At 46.7% G+C, this 18897-nt stretch overlaps 1 protein-coding gene across 1 annotated transcript; it reads left to right on the forward strand.

Annotated features, from left to right (window-relative positions):
* Positions 1–1350: 1350 nt before the first annotated feature.
* FAM174B (family with sequence similarity 174 member B) lies at positions 1351–16344 on the forward strand. Its single transcript, XM_074549208.1, has 3 exons — positions 1351–1869; positions 8626–8757; positions 13886–16344. Exons 1-3 carry the CDS (start codon positions 1595–1597, stop codon positions 13887–13889), a joined length of 411 nt encoding a protein of 136 aa, XP_074405309.1. The 5' UTR covers positions 1351–1594; the 3' UTR covers positions 13890–16344.
* Positions 16345–18897: the final 2553 nt, after the last annotated feature.

An 18897-nucleotide genomic window follows, 5' to 3' on the forward strand; every position in this document is an offset into this window, starting at 1 on the left:
ACCTCTCTGGAGGGACACTGACTGCAGAAATACACCTCTGTCATCTCCTGCACGGCTTAGTCACACATATAATATCGATCATACCCTGCCCTGCCAGCCGTGAAGTGCAGAGCTTAATAGGACAGAAATCAGCTCTTTCATCTTCCCCCTTTGTTTCACATAATTTCCGTGCCAACGTGCTCTTCTCTCCACATACAATTATTTAGCAGCAATGAAGCTCTTGCTAATATTGAACATTGAAAGCAAAAGTTGGTTTTGGCTGTATTATGGCACAGGCACTTTGCTCCCTCATTTTCTCCTCACCTCGAACACTGTCTGCAGTTTTAGGTGGTACAACAAAAGAAGAATATAAAACCACTAGAGAGTGTTCAAAGGAGGGTTATGAAGATGGTGGAGGATCTAGAGAAGGGTGGTTGGTCACTGGAACAGGGCAGTGGTCACATCACCAAGCCTGACAGAGTACCAGCAGGATTTGGACAATGCTCTGAGGCACCAGGTGGGATTTTGGGGGCTGTCCTCTGCAGGGCCAGGAGCTGGGTGATCCTTGTGATTCCTTTCCAGCCCAGGATGTTCCATGATTTCTATAATTATGCTCCCTGCCTGGCTTGGCTGATGGCACCACTCACATGCTCAGTGCCCCAGGATTGGAGAAACATGGCTGAGATTTTGTCACATCTTACATTTTTAAAGATGTGAAAGACCTGTAAATACCTTACCCTGGAAGCAGAGCCCTGGTGATCAGCGAAAAGGCAAAAAGACATAAATCTGATGTAGGAATTGTTGATGTAGCAGCTGGGCCATGCTGACCCAGCAGCTCGGGAGGTCTGTGCCCTGTTTGATGGCAGCATGAACCCTGCGATTGTTTTGCAGCTGGGCCGATGTTGTGTGTTGCAATTAAAAGTGGCCGTAGAATCACAGAAACAGAGAGTTTTGTGGAGGGGACCCACTATGACCATCGAAGTCCAACTCCTGGCTCTGCACAGGGGAGGCAAACTGTCCCACCCTGTGCCTGAGACTGTTGTCCAAATGCTGCTTCAGCTCTCCCAGGCTCGGTGATGTGATCCCTTCTCTGGGCAGCCTGTTCCAGTGCTCACCACCCTCTGGGTTAAGAACCTTTTCCCAATACCCATCCTAAGCCTCCCCGGACCCCCAGGTTCTCTTGGTCCTGTCTCTGGTCACACAGCGCAGAGATCGGAGCTGCCCCTCCGGAGAAGCTGCAGCCCGGAATGAGCTCTGTCCTCACTCTCCTCCAGGCTGAACAACCAAATGCCCTCGTATGGCCCCTCCAGACCCTTCCCCACCATCGCATTCCTCTTGCATCCTCTCTGATAAGAGCTGTTCGTGCTGAGCGAGGGAGCAGCGCCGGCCCCGGCAGCAGCGGGGCCCGAGGCGGCGGCGAGGCCGCGGAAGCTCCGGGAGCGGAGCATGCGGAGGCCCCGGCCCGGCCCCGGCTGTGCCCGGCTGCGGGGCCCCGGCGGCGGCTGCGGCGGGAGGCGGCGCCTCTTGGGGGGCGGGGGCCGAGCCGGGCCGGCCGGCGCTGCCTTCCGGGGCTCGGTGCAGCGCGGCCGGAGCCGGGGCAGCCGGAGCGGGCAGGATGCGCTCCGCCGCCGCCCCGCTGCCGCTGCTCGCGGCCTCGCTGCTGCTGCCGCTGCTCCTGCCCGCCGCGCCCGCCGCCCGCGGCAGCCTGGAGCCGCCGGCGGGCAACGGCAGCCGCCCGCCCGCCGCGCCGGGCCCCGGCAACCACAGCGGGGCCCGCCTGAGCCCCGTGCCCGCGATGCTCCGCGACCTCTCCGCGCTCAAAGCCGCCGTCATCGGGGCCTGCGTGCTCACAGCCGCGCTCATCGCCTGCCTCCTGCTCCGTGTCTTCAGGTGGGCACCGCCCGCGGCAGCCGCGACCCGCCATCGGGGGCACCCGCCGAGGGGCCGCAGGGGGGAAACCCCTCCTGTTTGATTGCTTTATTATTTATAAATATAATACGTATCTTACAGATAGTCATGTATTATATAACCTGCTAGTGATGCCCGGTGTGTGTGGCTGGTCCCTAGGGAGCCGTGCGGGGCTGCCGGCCTGGCACGGCCTCGCCTCGCTCCGCTCCCGCAGGAAACCGGGGCCGGAGCTGGGCTCCCGATGGGATTCTCCAGCGGGGCTGCACCCGCTGTGTGGGGCTGGGCTGCGCACGGAGCGGAGCGCGGGAGACTCCGCTGGAACATCGGGGAATACGCGGGGCTGTTGGCGGGGATGGTGGTGGGACACTGGTGCCCAGGAAGCCATGGGGAGCCTGGCCATGGAAACACACAAAGCCCAGCCGGAGATGGGGCCCAGATGGCCAAGTGTCACAGCTCGGTGTCCGGCTGCTGGGCAGGGCCAGCCGGAAAGAGACAGAGGGAACAGCTGGCGCTCGGCGCCGAAGCCATGGCTCAGGTGACAGAAGCAGTTAAACAAGTGGAGCTGGCACATTCTTCCTTGTTCTGTCTTCAGGCAGCTCCTTTGTGCATGGCTGAATGCTCTGCATCCCCTGCTTTGAGCTAATTCCGTGTAGGAAGGGCAGTGTTGACGATGGTAGTATTCCAAAGCGTGGTCTATAAACCGAAATGATCAGGGCTGGTACTTTCTGAAGAAATTGACATTTAACTGTATTCTGCTTAAGTGTGTGCAGCAGCTGGCACAGGCAATGCAAATAAATGTGCTCATAAAGTGATGTGGTTTGGGAGAGCCCAATAAAATGCTAAAGAGGTGTTTTTTGGTTTTTTTTTTCAATATGTCTGCTTTGCAGCTGTACAGAGTTGTCACATACAAACACCAGAATTGGTAGAGATTATATGAGCTAGAATTAGGAAGTCTATAACTAAGGCTTTTCATCCTGCACTAAGTTTCTACTCTTAGTTCTGTGTGATCTTGAAGAGTTTATTTTCTTTGCCCCAGTTTCTTCTGAGTATAAAGCAATATCTTGTGTCAAGGAGACCTGGCTGAATATTGGTAGCCAAAGAAGGCAAGCTGATAACCTTTAAAGGCCTTCCCTATACCATTATCAGCAAAAACAAGTCCAAGTTAAAGTCACCTTGGGAAGGATGGATTTATTCTCCCATGCCAGAGTCGTCATTATACAGCTGATCAGAGTTAATGCAGCATTAAAGATATGTTAAACACCCTCTGAGATGCCATGTGTATCTTTGGTAGAACCTGCTGGGGAAGTGGAAAATGAAGCTATTGGCTTCTGAGAATGTTTCTTTATCTGACAGAGCACTTGTTTGTAAACAGTTATCCCAGTTGCAAACGAGGCAAGAATACCAACAGGTATGTTTGTACAGCGTCACACTTGTAGCTGACAACACAGATCAGTGGAGATTCTGTTGCAGAAGAGATAAGGGATTTACCCTCAATAAATGTAAAGCTTTTCTCCATCAGAATACAAGCTTTGTTCACACTTAGTCAAAAACATTCTGATTTTTTTTCTGAAGAGTCATGGATTCTTATTAAAGAGATTTTGCTGAAATCCAGTCTTTCATTAAACTTTCACTGTGAAATTATTCTGTATTGCTGGAAGTAAATTGTCCTTTTATATGAGTTGTAGAGATGAAGTAAACCAGTGATTGGCCAGATACTCGTCACAGGCATCAGATTAATATTTTATGCATTTTATTTTTTATTTACATCTCATTTTTACATTTTTTTTGTTGATATTATTTCCCTTTTTTGTTTGAGTAGGAATAGATATATTTCTCCCGCTTTCAGCTCAGTTGTTAAGGCAGCACTCAGAGATTCCTTTTCATTCCTTTTGGAAATGTTATGCTTTGAGTTCATCTGATGGTTGTGTGGTTCAAAATGTGGTGACACCCGAAGTGGTCTGAATTTCCTTTCTCTCTGTGGCTGCTGGGGTCTGTGAAGGCCAGCCAAGACTTTGCTATTTGTCTGCATGTGGCAAGCTCTAATTTGCTATAGTATTTATTTATTTATTCTTTTTTGCAAGCTCAGTCCTGGGTTTGCTTTCTTTCCTACACGCATGGGCTCTGCATGCTCCCAACCCAAAACCATTTCCACAACAAATCAAATTCCATGTTATTCTCAAGCAAATAGTTGGGTAGTTTGCATTACCAAGAAACACAGTGTCTTGCAACAGATGGTGTGTGGCTAAATGCACTCTTTGATCTGAGTTTTGGATTTTGCTTTTTTACCTCCGTGTTCTGCCCTGTTTCTCTCCCCTGGTGCAGCTCAGTTCATTCCATTTCAATGGAGTTTTTGGGATCAGCTCACAAGAAACACAATTTTTCAGATGTGGCCAACTGTGCTGGTGGACCGTGTGCCTTCTAGGGAAATCTAATAAGTTACTTTTGCTCCAGTGGGCCAGCTGAGAGCAACCCAAGGCTTTACTTGCAGAAAACTCTGCTCTGTAAGTGTTTGCATCATGTCTTGACCTGCCCTTGAACATACAGAATCCAGGCTGAAAATGCTGCTGTATATCTAGATTTTTAGAGAAAAACTACCTGCTTCTTTTGCATTTCATTGCGTTGGTTTTTTCTTCTTGTTCAATTTTGATTTCTTCATCAAATACCACTTTAAGCTTAGTTTTCCAGTAATGGCAAAACTGGTATAAATGAGATTGAGGAGAGAGGTTCAAGCATATGATCATAAGATACAAGACCCTTTGTTCTGTGAGCTGGGCAGTTGCTCCAGGCCATCCAAGGCTTAACCCCAGAGAGTTTTACTGATTTAAAATTAATTGCATTATAACCAGTTACAGTACTCCAGCAAAGACAAGGCTTTATGTTCCTGCCTGCACAGGGAAGAAAAATTAAATTATATTAAATGGAGAGGAAAAAAACCCAAAATCAACCAAATATCCAACCTTAAAATATATATATATATATATATGTGACCTATGTTGAGCGCCATGGGCAGGCGGCAGCATTGATCATGGAATCACAGAATCACAGTTGGGTTGGGAGGGACCTCAAAGATCACCTTACAGTAAAAGAATTTCTTCCTAATATCTAATTTAAACCTGCTGTCTTTTAGTTGGAAACCATCCCTCCTTGTCCTGTCAGTCCAGAAACGTGCCATCTCCAGAAAACACATGAGGGCTTGGCTTAGTGCTTCAGCTTTGTTGTGTACAGCACCATCCAGAGAGCAGAGATACCCAGAGAGATCAACAGGAATGGAATATTGCTGATCTAATTCATCAGCTGGTAGGAAGCCTGGAGTTTCCTGAGGTTTTTAGTTCCTTTTTTTTTTTAACTTCTAAGGGAGTCCATTAACAGGAAATAAATTGGTCCTGATTCCATTCTGCATAGAACATTGCTGCAGTTCTAGGAGGGACTGGCTTAGTAAGACTTTCAGTAAGCACTCTACTTAGAAGGGATAAGCTTTTTTTTTAGTTATTTGGGGTTTTTTTGTTGTTTTTTTCTTTCTTTCTTGCTAGGGGATAGTGGTCTCCCTCTACATCTCTTAGCAGGAGGTAAAAAATGCGGAGACCTCTCTCTCTCTGGGTCAGGAAAAGAATAATCTTTGAATGTCAGGGTTGTGGACTAAAATAGATTAGAGGCGTAAATAATACAATGAACCAGTGAGTTGATTCGAGCACTTAGCCCACCACATGATGCCTCAGAAAGGAGGATGAAGTGCTGCATATGACTGGTGCTTGATCAAAATAGCCTCTGGTCAAAGTACAGCCACAAAGGCAGCGTTCTGCTCTCTGTGTGTCATTCCCTGCTGTCTGGAGAGGGATGTGGGGTGGAGCAGGCAGACCCTGGTGTGCTGTGTGGTGCCTCAGCCCTGGGTCTGCAGTGAAAGGTTCATATCCATGCCCCCAGTTAGCCTGGGTTTTCATTCCTCCTCATAATTCTGGGCAAGACCTGTAGCACTCCCTCCTAATTACTGGGGGTGGCTGAATCAGCAGAAGCAACAGGATTTTTTAAGTGGAAGATGGTTTTCTGTGCTAAACTGCTCAGAACCACTTCTACCCTAGGGAGTGCATTGTCATTGTGCAAGGGCCACACTCTGCCCAAAGCTTCCAGCTTGCTTCTTTTTTGCTTTAAAAAAAACCCCACAAAATGAATGTGGCTGGAAAGGAGATGCTCTGTTTGCCCATGAGGTCTGATGTGTCCTGATCCTGTCCAGGAGGTCTCCAGAGTTCATGAAACATTTGTGTTCTGTAGTTCCTGCCCTGTGCTACTCTGCTGCCTGGTCCCACCTGCTGAACAAAGTGCTTTTCCTTTTTGTGCTGTCATTGCTGATGGTTACAGGGATCCCACTGAGGTTCAGGAGTTTTAATGGGAAACAGTTTCCTGACAGGCATGTAGGGAAACTCCCAAGGCTTTCCTGCAAAGCTAGCTCGGGTAATTCTGGTATTTATGAAGCCTGGGGGAGCTGTGCAAATGAGCAAATGAGAAAACGGACTGCTGGAAAGCAGATTAATGGCAAATTAGCTAGATAATCTGGGCTGGAATGGATTGAGAAAGGGGTGGAAGGGAAAGAAAGACCTTTCTGCCTTATCAATGGCAAACAACTGGTTGTAGCAGCTTAGCCAAAATCCAGCAGCCAAATGATCTTCCTCCCTATCCTAGATGAGCACCATCATTAAGTGAGGTTGTGAGGATTAATAGGTCACTGTACAGTGAGTTCTTCTCCAGGTCCTCTTGAAAATGTAGCCCAAATAGACTAATTAATGGCTGGAGGCACAAGGATTCTAGTTTCCTATTTCTAAAAATATCTGTTCTGCAGTAATTTCTTCACCCACTACATTATTAACAGTTTTAAGATGAACTCTGTGGAACAAGTTACATTTTCTAATGGGAGGGAATGTGGGAGGAGGGGTCTCAGTAAAGTGGGCCTGACACTTGGGTAGGATCTTAAATGGAACCCATGGAAACCCCCTGTAGCCTGTGAGTGCAGTGTGGTAAGTCTGTGCTTGGTTAGTTCTGACAGCTTAGTCTTGGTCTGTGTTTAGGCTTCCCAGCATGAGTAAATATTTAATGTAAAAACAATGTTTTACTTGCGAGAAGAGTCCTCCCTGCGTCACTTTGCTGCTAGTTTTTAGCAGGGAAGCTGAGTAACAGAGAAGTGGTTTCAAAAGGATTTTGAAGTGTTTGGGTTAAGAGTCCTCCTGTACTGGATATAAAATCACTTGTTTCAACAACAGCAGTAAAAGAACAAACCACGCCGTGCTCTGCGTGCTCTGCGTGACACAGCAGCCCAGATAGCTCTAAAGATAAGACCAGGAGGTGACTTTCTCCTCACTCCTGATGCAACCCCAGCCTTTAGAACGGGGAGGAAATGCAAACTACTTCATCCCAAGGGCTGGGACCTGTTTGTTCAGCCTTGGACTACTGCCCAAAAGCCGAGCTTGGCAGAGGTACTGAGATTTCCACATCAGAGCTGGTCACTGATTTAAATTTCCTTAACTTTAAGCTTGGAAGGAACCACTGTGGTGGAGATGCACGCTCAGGGCTGGAGTCCCAGTGTCTCTGCAGTGCTGTGGAACTATTTTAAAGTCTTCTTGAGGCAAAAGCTGTGCTTTTGAATCTGGCACACCTCACATGATGTGCCGGGGCATGGCTCCTTGATGGTGAAAGTGTACTTGGGGTGTGCTCAGAGCTGTGATTACCAAAACTCTGCTGGGCTGCTTGCTTGTGCCTGCACCAGCTCCCTTGTCATGCTTGGCAGGTAGCAGTTTTGTTTGCTGAGAGGTGTAGGGGAAAGTTCTGCATTTTGTTAACCAAAACCATCCACTTTTCTCCCTGAAGGCTGGCCGAGTACACATCAACACGTTCTTGAATGCATAATCGCAAAAATGCATTCATGCATGAGCAGTGTGACCTTCCTAGTATACATGAAAACAGTAGGTGAAGTAAAAAAAAAAAGGACCCTCACAATTCAAGCTTGAGGCGGAGAATACGTTGAAAAGCCACACACAAAGTGTTTATTAACTGAAAGTAAGTGTTAGAAAATAGATCTGTCAAAACTGTGGGATTTGCAGGTGTGTGAGTATCTCCATTTACAAAGGAAGGTAAGGCTGGCATCTGTGGGAGGAGAGGCAGTAGGCACAGTTAGCTTTGAACAATGGTTGATTATTTTTCATAGCACCTGCACAGATGGAGCCTGAAACTGCTTCAGGTGAGACTCAGGGCTGTTGCTGTGAGAGTCCTGAGCTTGGCCTGACTGCAAGGAAAGCAGGCAGTTTTGTACCCAGACAGCATCACCTCCTTGCTCCTAATCCTGCCTAGAACATTCCCATGGCTCAGCAGGGCTTAACCTGTGCTTTCTCATCTGAGCATGTTCACTAAACCTGTGGCTGCTTGAGCTGATTAAGCCCATGTCTCACTTATTGAGGGTGGCAGCAGGAGCACGTGGTGGCTGCAGCGTTCGTGTGCCTGCCCTGGGTGCCAGAGCACCTCTGGTTTGTCAGCAGTGGAAAGGCTGACATTGACCTGGATTGCAGCTGACCAGGAGCTGCTCCACACACAGGCACCAAGAGGGGCATTGGAAAGGCAGCAGGAGGGGACAGGGGCTGCTTCTGCAGCGTTCCTGTTAGGGGATCTGAATCCAGCAGAGTCAGAGCAGCTTCAGCCTCTCCAAGGAATGCTGTATAATGCATTTTATACAGAGTGTTTCCCCCCTCTGTGTTTCAGGTCTGGCAAGAGGATTAAGAAGACCAGGAAGTACGACATAATCACCACCCCGGCCGAGAGGGTGGAAATGGCTCCTCTGAATGAAGAAGACGATGAGGACGAAGACTCAACAGTGTTTGATGTGAAATACAGGTATTGCTGCCATCCATCCAGTTAGGCTTGCTCACTGAGCTCTTGTTAGTGAAAACAGCTCTTTTATTTCTGTGCTGGGCTAACTTGGCAGGGATGAGGCAGTCACAGTCTCCCTCTTTGCCCAAGTATTATCCCTTTCCTTTACACTCCTAGGGCTATTCCCAGCAGGGCTCTGTCCTCCCTGCTCCTGCAATAACCCTGTCACTGCCCAGGCTGTCTGCACTCCTCTTTCCCTGCAGAGCAGCACAACGGGGTACACGTGTCCCAAATAGCTGACAGGGCCTGACAGACTGAGCTTCCCCTCTCGGGCAGCTGCTGGCAGTCGTTGCTGTGTGCTCACAGTGGATGGAGGGCTGTGGATCAAGGGTTGTGGATCCAGGGCTTCTTTCCCAGGCTGTGAGCCTGGCAGGGAAATCAGAATGAATCTCCGCAAGATGTGTACCGGAGTGCTCCTGTGTTGGTCTATGACACAGAGGACTGTGGGCCCTCAGTGATGCTGATAGCAGTTACCCCTTAGCAACAAACTTTCCTTAAATATGTTTCTCTTTTTGAGATGGAAGTGGTGTGACAACCCCAAAGTTCTGCTGCTTATTCTGGGGCTGAAGATTTATGGCAACAACTCAGCACATAAAGATGCTGCTTGTTGATTTATGGCATCAGGGTATCTGCATCTTTTATTTTTGTTTGCATCAAGTCATCCACACTATTCAAGTTGTGTTCTCATCCAAATAAGGCCTACTCTAAAATCTGTCCTACTTTGGCTGAAATAAGCTCTCCTAATTATAAAAATGCAGATCTTGACAACTTCTAACTGGTGATTTTACAGACTTTACTCACAGTGCCCATCTACTAACTTTGGAAAAGGGGGAACACCACATCTGCTCTGAGCACGTGTGCCAACATCTGAACCACACCCCACCATATGCTCCACTGGTTGTTTCCCAAATCATTGCATTAGTTCTCTATAAAAATCAGGAAATAGTTGAGAGCCATGAAACAATGAAGGGTGTGAGTCAAGCCTTAGTGTAAACAATTAGTTCATGATTTAGAAGACTCCTATCAGTCCTTACCTGACTTTTGCCATTCCCTGTAGCAGTCCTGGGTTTACTCTGATAATTTCAGCTTGTGCAGTTTGTGCTTTGGAATCAAGCTTTGTTAAACCCAGAGTGCAGAGATCTGAGTTTAAAACAGCCCCCATGTCCCACCCTTTTCCTTTTAACTCCATACTTTCTCTGTGAACTTTTGGAAATGGGATTTGAGGGTTTTTCCCCAAAGAGTGAGAACAGAAGAATCTCAGTCATGGCAGTGCTTCAGGACAGGATGTTTAAAAGTGAAGTAGTGGATGAACAAAGAGAGCTTGCTGGAGATCATTTGTCTCTTGAGAGCTGTGTTATCTGACATTGCTTCCCTGGAGCAGGAATTCTGCTGCTATCACTGAAGGTATCAGTTCATCTTGGGTCCCTGCTCTTGGCCAACCAGTCCTCTTTTCAGCTGTGGGAATTCCTCCTTTCTGCCATAGTGCAGCAGCTATTAAATTGCACGATTTTTGCAGTCCTTGCTGTTTCAGGAATTCTTTTGTTTAGCTCAAACAAAGCTACTCATTTTGGAGGGGAAGATCATCTTACAGACAGCCTCTTAGCAGTGCTGGTTTTGGGAAAGCTTCTTTGAGGATGCATTTGCTGTGGAAGGTGTCAAGCTCTCTGCTTCCTTTGTGCAGCTTGGAGAGTATATCCCAAAGAGTTCACAAATCCTGTCACCAGTAAAGAGACTCCTTTGCAAATTGGAGTCGCTGAGTTTGACCATTGAACTATTCAGGACTTTTTTCATTGGTGCTTGTGTTCAGATGGGAAGAGAAGGATAGAGCTGCAGAAAAAGCAGCTCAGACTTGCTCACAGGGAGTCACAGGACAAACTTCTAACAGATCTTCTCTTGATGTACCTGCCTGAGTCCTCCCCTGCCCCCCAAACTGGTATTCATGGTGTGGGAGGCTCTGAGCTGGCTTATTTGAGATCCCCTCCCATTGCTGAAAGATCCGTGCTGGCACTTGCATCTGTATTTGGGGGAGTAATTGAGATTCTGTGCTCTCTCCCCATGTAATGCAAACAGCTCTCTAATTAAAAGGCAGTTGGTGTGGAGCAGCAACAGGGGAGAAGCGACATTTACCTCTCCAATTGGTTCTCATGCAGTTAATTTTCTTTCCTTTAATGCTCTGTCCTTGTGCAGATTTGTTTCCAGTCTTACACGAGGCATCAAAGAACAGCAGACAGTGTAAATTGGGCTGTTGGATGAAGGTCGTTGCTGTTTTTTCCTTTTTTTTTTTTTCAGGAAGCTTTAAAGTTTTAGGCTGCCAGTAGTTCCCCCCCCCGACTTCCCCTGGGCAGTAGAGCAACAAGAAATAACCACCTTTCTCCAGTAAGGCAGACTAATGAGAGCACTTCAAAATCTTCCCCAAGCAGGGTCCTTTTTGTGGATGCAAAAGCCACCCACTGCTGCCTCTGTCAAATGTGTGCTGGATCAGATCCCCTCTTTGCAACCTGATTGCAGTAGCAGGGAAGCAGCTCTGTCCATGGCCTCTAATCCTGCAGGCACCATTTCTATGTGAAAAGAGGTGGAAAGTATGAAACAAAGATTGGCACTGAGTAAAAGTGCCAGATCACTTGGACATTGATACCTCCTTAAAAAGCTTTGTGGAAACCACTGTTTTAATATGTATGTTTCTCTATATATTTGCTCTGCTGTTGAGAGAGGCATTTGGATAAATAGCTCCGGAATTGTTCTGAAATTGCTATAAAGCTACACAAGGAAAGCAAACAGAGCAATGGAAAGAGTGTTTGCTTCTTGATCACTGATTCAGTGATCACTGATTCAGTCTGTGCTGAAGGCCAAAAAGTATTCTTGTCCAGTTGATTCCTGGACCATATGAACTATATTGGTCATCATTTCCCAGATGTCAGATAGTTTTTCAAGTTTTATGATGGGATTTGCCGCACATCTTCAAAAATGAGTTAGTGGAAAGCTAGATCCCACTCTCCATATGTGCTTTTTCTCATCCTACAAGTAGATTCTGATTTGAAGATTTCCCTCTCCTCTTTGCTCCTTTAGCTCTTTCTTTCAGGAGGGCAGGGGGAATTTGCACGGGTTCTGTGATCTCTGTGATGGAGCTCAGCCATGGATTCATCAGGCATTTGGCACTCAGGGATATTTGAGTAGAGAGCAGTGAAGTAAAGTAGGTTACAGGCAAACATCCCCAACAAACTGGTGTCCATCCCCCACCACAGAGCACTCTGCTTATTTTCTGTAATAAGAGAAAAGAGATTAAAACAGCTGCAAAAAGAACCAGTTTCTGAAAAGGTAAATAAAATTGTTAGCTTGTTAAGCTTATTAACTCTAGCGAGGCTCATTGGGGGATTTCTTGTCAGCTTCAATAGGAAACTGAAAACAGGTTCTGAATAAATTCTGTGGCGCCTTGCACATGAAAGGCTTTGAAAGCACTTCAGTAATCTGGGATATCAGCAGTGGCTCCTCTCCCTGCTGACTTGCAGCTGTTGGAGGCTGCGAGTTCTGCTCCTGCTTCGCTTGCTGGGCCCAGCTGGGGGAATTTCACAACTGTCCAGGGCCATGTGTGCCATGTGTGAGCCCAGAGCTGGGGAAGGAACCTGGAATTTAAATGCCAGTCCTGGTGTCAGGCTCCTAAATAAATACTGGTAGAAAGTTTTTCTTGGGGCAGACTGAAGCCTCTGTCCTTCCTGTCGGCTGAGTAAAATTCCTCAGTTTGTTTACCCTGTGGATTGTCATTTTTCCTCTAACAGCAGCAGCAGCACTGGCCGAACGTAGAAGTGGTTTAGGAATGCATCTTCCAAAGTGCTCTTGAAAGGAGAAGGATTTATGTGTAAGGAGAAGTGGCAGGCTGAGGGAAGAGGACAGGAATATTTATTCGACCATTGTGGGTCTAAAGGGCTTTTGAGTGCTTGCAGGATGTTTTAGAGGAAAGATACACCACATGTAAGGGCTGGATCCTGGATTCATCCCTTTTCCAGACACTGATAGCATTGAACTGTAGAGAAACATCTTCAGCACAGTTGCAGGGCTCAGCCTTTGATGTACCCAAGCCTTGGGAGTCTCTGTAAAATATGGGTTACACTCCTGGTGCCTTCTCTAGGACTGCATCCTTTCCAGATCCTGGCTGCATGTGCAGCTCTGAATGGAGCATGGAATTGTTCCGTTTGTTACTGAGAGGTGTTCACTCTCAAGGGAGCAGCTCTAATGGACTTTTTTCCAGTGAAAGCTGCAGGCAATTCTGGATGATGCCAGGTGAATTGTACTGGGGTTTATAGCAGCTTATTTTTTTTTCCCCAGCAGGCAGCAGTGACAAGTTGTGTGTAAATGGAGGGGTATCATTTATCCTCATCTGAAGGGGGTGCAAATCACCAACACAGGCAGCAGCTCACTATAAATACAACAAATTGCCAAAGCTTTGGTGCTGCTGTTAAGGATTTCCCATAGGTCTACAGCAGGGGAGAAAAAGAGATAGTCAAAAAGCAATTTTGGCTGGGTTTTGAAGGCCAGTTCTTTCCTGATGCTATTTGACAGTTGTTGTAGAGCACACCAGGTTCTGCTGCTCTTGCAGTCCTATGGGAGGGCTCTTGCCTTATTCCTGCAGTGTAACAGGTTCCTGTTAAGATTTGTTTTTGAACCCTGAAGCAGTTAGGGCGTCAGGAGGAGCATCCATAGCAAGGAGGATGGTCCATGTGTGTTGATGGGTAAGGGGTGCACTGGTGTGTAAAAGTTGTGAGGTGCAGAATGTGGTTTCATGTGCCTCCCTGTGCACATTCCCTTCTCTGCTCTGCATTGTGAGTGACCACAGGATCTTCCAGCACCTGGCCTTTCCCTCATCTAAGTCTGCTTTTGTCTTCCCTTGGTATCTCTTCTCTGCCATGGCACTAACATCCCATCACTGCCACCAGATACACAAACTGCTGGAATCAGTGGCAATCCCAGGGAATGATGCTGCCTTTTCCTTTGTGCCCGTTGGGATTTTATTTCTCCACTTCACACGTGGGTTCTCATCTCTGCCTGTGAGTAATTTTAATTGCAAATCTCCAGCTGTATTAATTCTTCTGCTTTCCAGGTAAAGCAGCTCCGTGGAGCGTCAGTGCCCTGCCAGACGTCACTCTGCTGTCGAGGGACCTGCTGAACCCATAACTGTGAAAGGGGAGGCTTTCATCTCTGCACCTCCTCGAGGTGCTGTTTGTACAGCAGGCTGTGGATCTTCTGACTCAAACAGCACCATCTGGTTCCCTGGTGTCCCAGCTCCTGCGTTGGAATGACCAGAGTTCCTCTTTGCAAACTGGGCTCTCTTGCTTTAGGAGGGCTGCAGTGTCGCCAAAGCATTACAAGGTGCAGCTCCTTACACTCCAAATAAATTCTGCAGAAGGAGGAAGACAAGGAAGATTAAAGCAAGCTGCCCCAAGGACTTATTTTCTAAAATTCTAATTCAACACTCCAGTCACTGTTAAACGGATCATGTGTTTAAAAAAAAATCAAGAATTATTTTTGGGCCTTACAGAGGTGACTTAGGACTTAAGATGGTAAAAATGTAAGCCATGCTGAAATGCCACACTGTGTTTGGTGTAGGGTTTGGGTGGGAAGGGGTGGGGAGGTTGACTCATGTAGGAAATTTTCTTGACTTGCTACTGATTTTTTTTTTAAACAACAATTGCACTAAGTTTTCACAATGACACTCATTGTCCCAAGGAGCTCTGATCAGATCAACTTCAGTAAGTGAGACCACAGGGAAATAGGAAGAATCAGGCATGCTCTAAACTACAACAATCTTGGATTAAAGAAGATATATTTTTGTAATTTTCTGCCCTTCCACTGGGAGTAAAACCAGTGTTTTGTACTGTCCTGTGCTGACTGTAACTTGTCTACAATTCATTACCTTTTTCTAAGCAAAGTTAAGTCCTCATGTGGAATGATTGGATTGCAGAGAGAACATGTCTTATTTTTCATGGAAGCTTCATGTAAATGATCTTATTTTCTGTCAAACTGGAAGTTTTCCTTTACTACCTGCTTGACAAAGCTCATTTAACTCAAGGACAATTTTTAGCTGTTGTTCCCTGCTGTGCTTTGTGCTGCAGAGGTCAGAGCTGTGGGATGACACTGTGGGAATTGGATTGCAGCATCTGGAAAGGTTGGGTTTGGGAGACCACAGGCATCCAGGCATTCCAGGCCAGCGGTAGAAAGGGCAAACCTAACTGGGTTACTTTCTTTATTTGTGGTTTTCCTTTAGAGTAACCACAGATGAAGTTCAGATTTTACTGTTTACTGCACTCCTTAACACCTTCTATTTTGGGTTTTTAAGCTGGCTGAAACCTTGCTTTTCTTGGGGAATGCATATTTTCCAATTGTTTTAGGATTGTCCCACTGTTTGCTTGACCCTCTCCCAGCCTTGCAGTTGCAATCCCTCAAGGAGACTGCAGTTTCTGGCAAAGCACCAGCCTTGCAGCAGGCTGCCACTTTTGGGGTTTTTATCTGTTTTTTAAAGCCCTATTGAGATTTGAGGCTTGTTGAGAAACCACACTGCTTTGTCATGATACCACAACCCGCGCCAGTTCTGTGTGGTTCCCCTTGGCCCTTCAGTCAGTAAAAGGAGGTGAAGGGGAATTTTTCTTCCTTTCCAGCAGCCTTGTGCATTCATCCCAGCAGCTGCCATAGCACAGCTTGCTTTCCCCTAGCTGTGACTCAGCAAAGGCTTTGCAGACAAGCCAACTCAGCCTGGATGGAAAAATCCCAAAGCAGACTGTTGTGTTAATATTAGTCATCAAGGCACTATAAAATGCTGTTATTTTCATTCATGGAATAGTTTGAGTCATTCTGTGCCTCTGTTACCAAGCAATATTTGACATGTCAGCTGTGAGGTGAGGATGGGCTGGGCAGGTTGTTCTGGCTGGCAGGAACCACAGGGAGCAGAGAGTGGAATGATGCTGCAGGTTCAGGTGAGGTCTGGAGCTCGTTCCTCACCTCAGTAAAACAGGTTTCAGGCTCTAGGCTGGATGCTCCAGAAGGAAATACTGAGTTTATTCAGGGCTGCAAGAGTGAAGGCTGGCAATTGAACTTTGTGGGCAGACCAAGCCCTTTTGGAGTCGGAGAAGTGGCAATGCTGAGAGGAGAGAGGGAGGTTAAAAGCTTCTGTTGGCATTTGTGGAAGGAGGGGAGGGGATGAGGTGGCTGCCCTGTCTGTGCAGGCACCATGGCAACGTGTTCATGCCCACTCTCCTGCCACGCTCATTAGGCTGAGCATCAGGCACTCTCAGAGTGGAGACAGGGAATGAAACCATCTCTTTGCACAAAAAAAAAGGCAAGACCAAGTTGTGTAGGAGAGAGATGAGGAGAAAATAAGCATGAAGGGCACTTCTGCCTTCTGAGCAAGCTGGTTCTTGAAATCAGTTTTTCCAGCAGCTTCAGGTCACTTGCTGAGTTAGGCTGGCAAACGCTTTCTGCTCCCCTTGCTTGTAGCTTAAAAAACAAAAAAAATCTCACTATTTTCACAACGTGGCCAAATCTCAATGGTGGACAGGGACCGAGTATTGAAGGTGGAGGTGCTCAACAGCAGCTGGGATTTCCTGGCTCCTTGAGGAAGTCCAAACTGTGTGCCATAAGCTAAAAAGTGCTTATAGGGAAGCAGCAGCTGCTTGGTGGAAATAAAAGGTCAACCTGACCAGTTGCTCACAGTCATTAAAGTAATCCAAATGCTTTGTCTGATACTCAGTTGCTGTTGCAAATGTGAGGCAATGTTTACCTCTACAAAACTTGCTGTATGTGATTTAAAGTGTCTGGTTAAATATTCTATAGCTATATTTAGTTAAGATTTTAAGAGCACTTGACGTGACTCATCTAATAGTATATATATGAATATTTTTTTAATTGTAGAAATCAGTTTAAAACATAGTTTTAATAATTTTAACTGTTTGGTTCAGGTAGTTCTAGGAGTTCATCAGAGAAGAAATAGCCATTAACCACTACATGAGTTTTTTACCTTAATGTTCTGTGTATCTTACACTGCAGATTTAATCTGATTGTGACTGTAATGTGTCTTAGTATCTGCTGCTATTTTGTGTTGCGTAGTCAAACTTGCTTTGTTCAAGAGCATTTTAAAAGGCATATTTTTTTGTTACAGAAAATGAAAACAGAAATGTTATTACAGCTGTCTTGTCTGTAGCTCACTTACTGCTTACAGAATCCTCCAACTCCTGGCTGAGGCAAACCGAGTTTGTGAGTCAGAGGCTTTTCCCTTTGTGCATGTGGAGGGAAAACCTTGCCCAGAATTGCAGCTGCTTTGCTCCAGCCACAGCCCTGTCACCAGAGATTACACTTGAGAAGCCAGAAGTCAGTGTGCCATGCTTACCTGCAGAACTAAGTACACAGATAGCTTTGTGTTTTCATTCCCCCCCCTTTTGTTCCCTGGAAGTTGCAGAGATGACTGCAAACACTTGTTTAGCACACTGACTCTGTGATCCCCTGGTGTTTATCTTAAGACCAAACTTACTTGTAACAGTCTACAGGCACTAATGAAGCTTGAAAACTTAGACACTAATTAAGTCAAACATTTTGTTCATAACTGTTCCCTCTAATTCCATGTACATGGTATAATCTCTGCAGGGTGGAGAGCTGTGGTTTTTGTTAAAGATTTTTTCCTTGTTAGATGAGTTTCTGCTGCTGCAGTTTGTGTGTGAGGAGGTATCAGGACCATGTGTTCAGTTTTGTGCAATTGCTTTGAAGTTTTTTTAAAAAGAATTTGTCATTGTGACCAAAGCTTCTTTTTAAGGAAAAAATTGGTTGTGTTTGAATGGACTTCACGTGTTTCAGTAGAAACTGCCATCATTAAACATGTTCTTGAAACCCTTGTGCTGTGTGTTATGTTTAAGGCAGGAGAGGGAAAGGGCTGATGCCTTTTGGAATGAGGTGGATGTCAGAGCTCCTGTGTGCTCTGTTATTAAAGGGTTGTGAGTCCCTTTGTCCTGACAAGGGGGAAACCTGGTTTTAGCAGCATGGTGGAGGAATATGTTTAAATACACAAGGTCCCCATGAACCATCAGGAAGCTGGGCTTGCTGCTGGGATCCAAAGGCAAAATCCTCTGCAACAGGGAAGGGATCTCGGTGCCTTTGGTACCTCAGAGCCCACAGAGTGTAGCCACATTTGTTGTGCCAGACTCTGAGCGCACTGGGCCAAGCCCTGTCCCCTCCCTGGTCAGGTCACACCACAGCTCTTCAGCAGCTTCCTTCCCCTCCAGACCTGCTTGATGAAGTTGCCCATCTCTGAAGCAGTTTTGCCTTTGGCTTTCAGGGCATGCAGTGCTGGTGATGAGGATCAGGGCAGTGTGAGGCTGCTTGTTCCACACTTTTGGCAGCTCTCAGGGGACTGTTTTCCTCCTGGATATGGAGAGCAGACACTCCTGGGCTCTGGAGCAGCTACAGGACAGACTGGTCCAGCACCCTGTGCATGGATCAGCTCTGCCTCTCTCTTCTGCCATGATTTCTGTGCCTTGATGTCTTCATCTCCTCAGGAACAGTCTCAGAGTAATTCAATGCTGCAGACAAGAGGGAGCTGCTGTCCCGCCTCTGCTTTTTGAATTACGTCCTGCCAGCAAAGTGAAGCTCAATCTAATTCAGAATACCCAAAAAACAGTCAGCCTTGAGCCAGCTGCTGAGCAGCTCAGCTGGTTTGTGTAGGAAGCTGTAAAACCCCTCAAGGTAAGCCCTAGCCTGACTCTGGCTAAGCAGGACAGGCTGCAGGAGTGAGGATGGAACAGAACAAAAGGCAGAGGCTGCAGTGCTGGTGTACTTACCTTTCTGAAGGGGTCTCAAGTGGAAGATGAGCAAATCCCCTGTGGAAATTATTACCTGAGTAAGAGCTGAGTTTGATGGAGGTGATTGCAGCTGAGGCTGTGTGAGGAAAGGGCAAGGCTCAGCTCAGCCCGTCCTGAATTTTGACATGGGAAAACCCAAATTTGGGAAAACCTACATCTGAAAATCCAACAAAGATTTTCTCAGGCAAGTCTTAATATATTTTTTTCCCAAATGGATCCTGTTAAGGGGATGTTTCTGCATTATCTAGAAGAGTTCTGCATGGGGCAGAGT

The sequence above is a fragment of the Zonotrichia albicollis genome, chromosome 11 (assembly GCF_047830755.1).
Source record: "Zonotrichia albicollis isolate bZonAlb1 chromosome 11, bZonAlb1.hap1, whole genome shotgun sequence".
In the NCBI taxonomy this organism is placed as follows: Eukaryota; Metazoa; Chordata; class Aves; order Passeriformes; family Passerellidae; genus Zonotrichia; species Zonotrichia albicollis.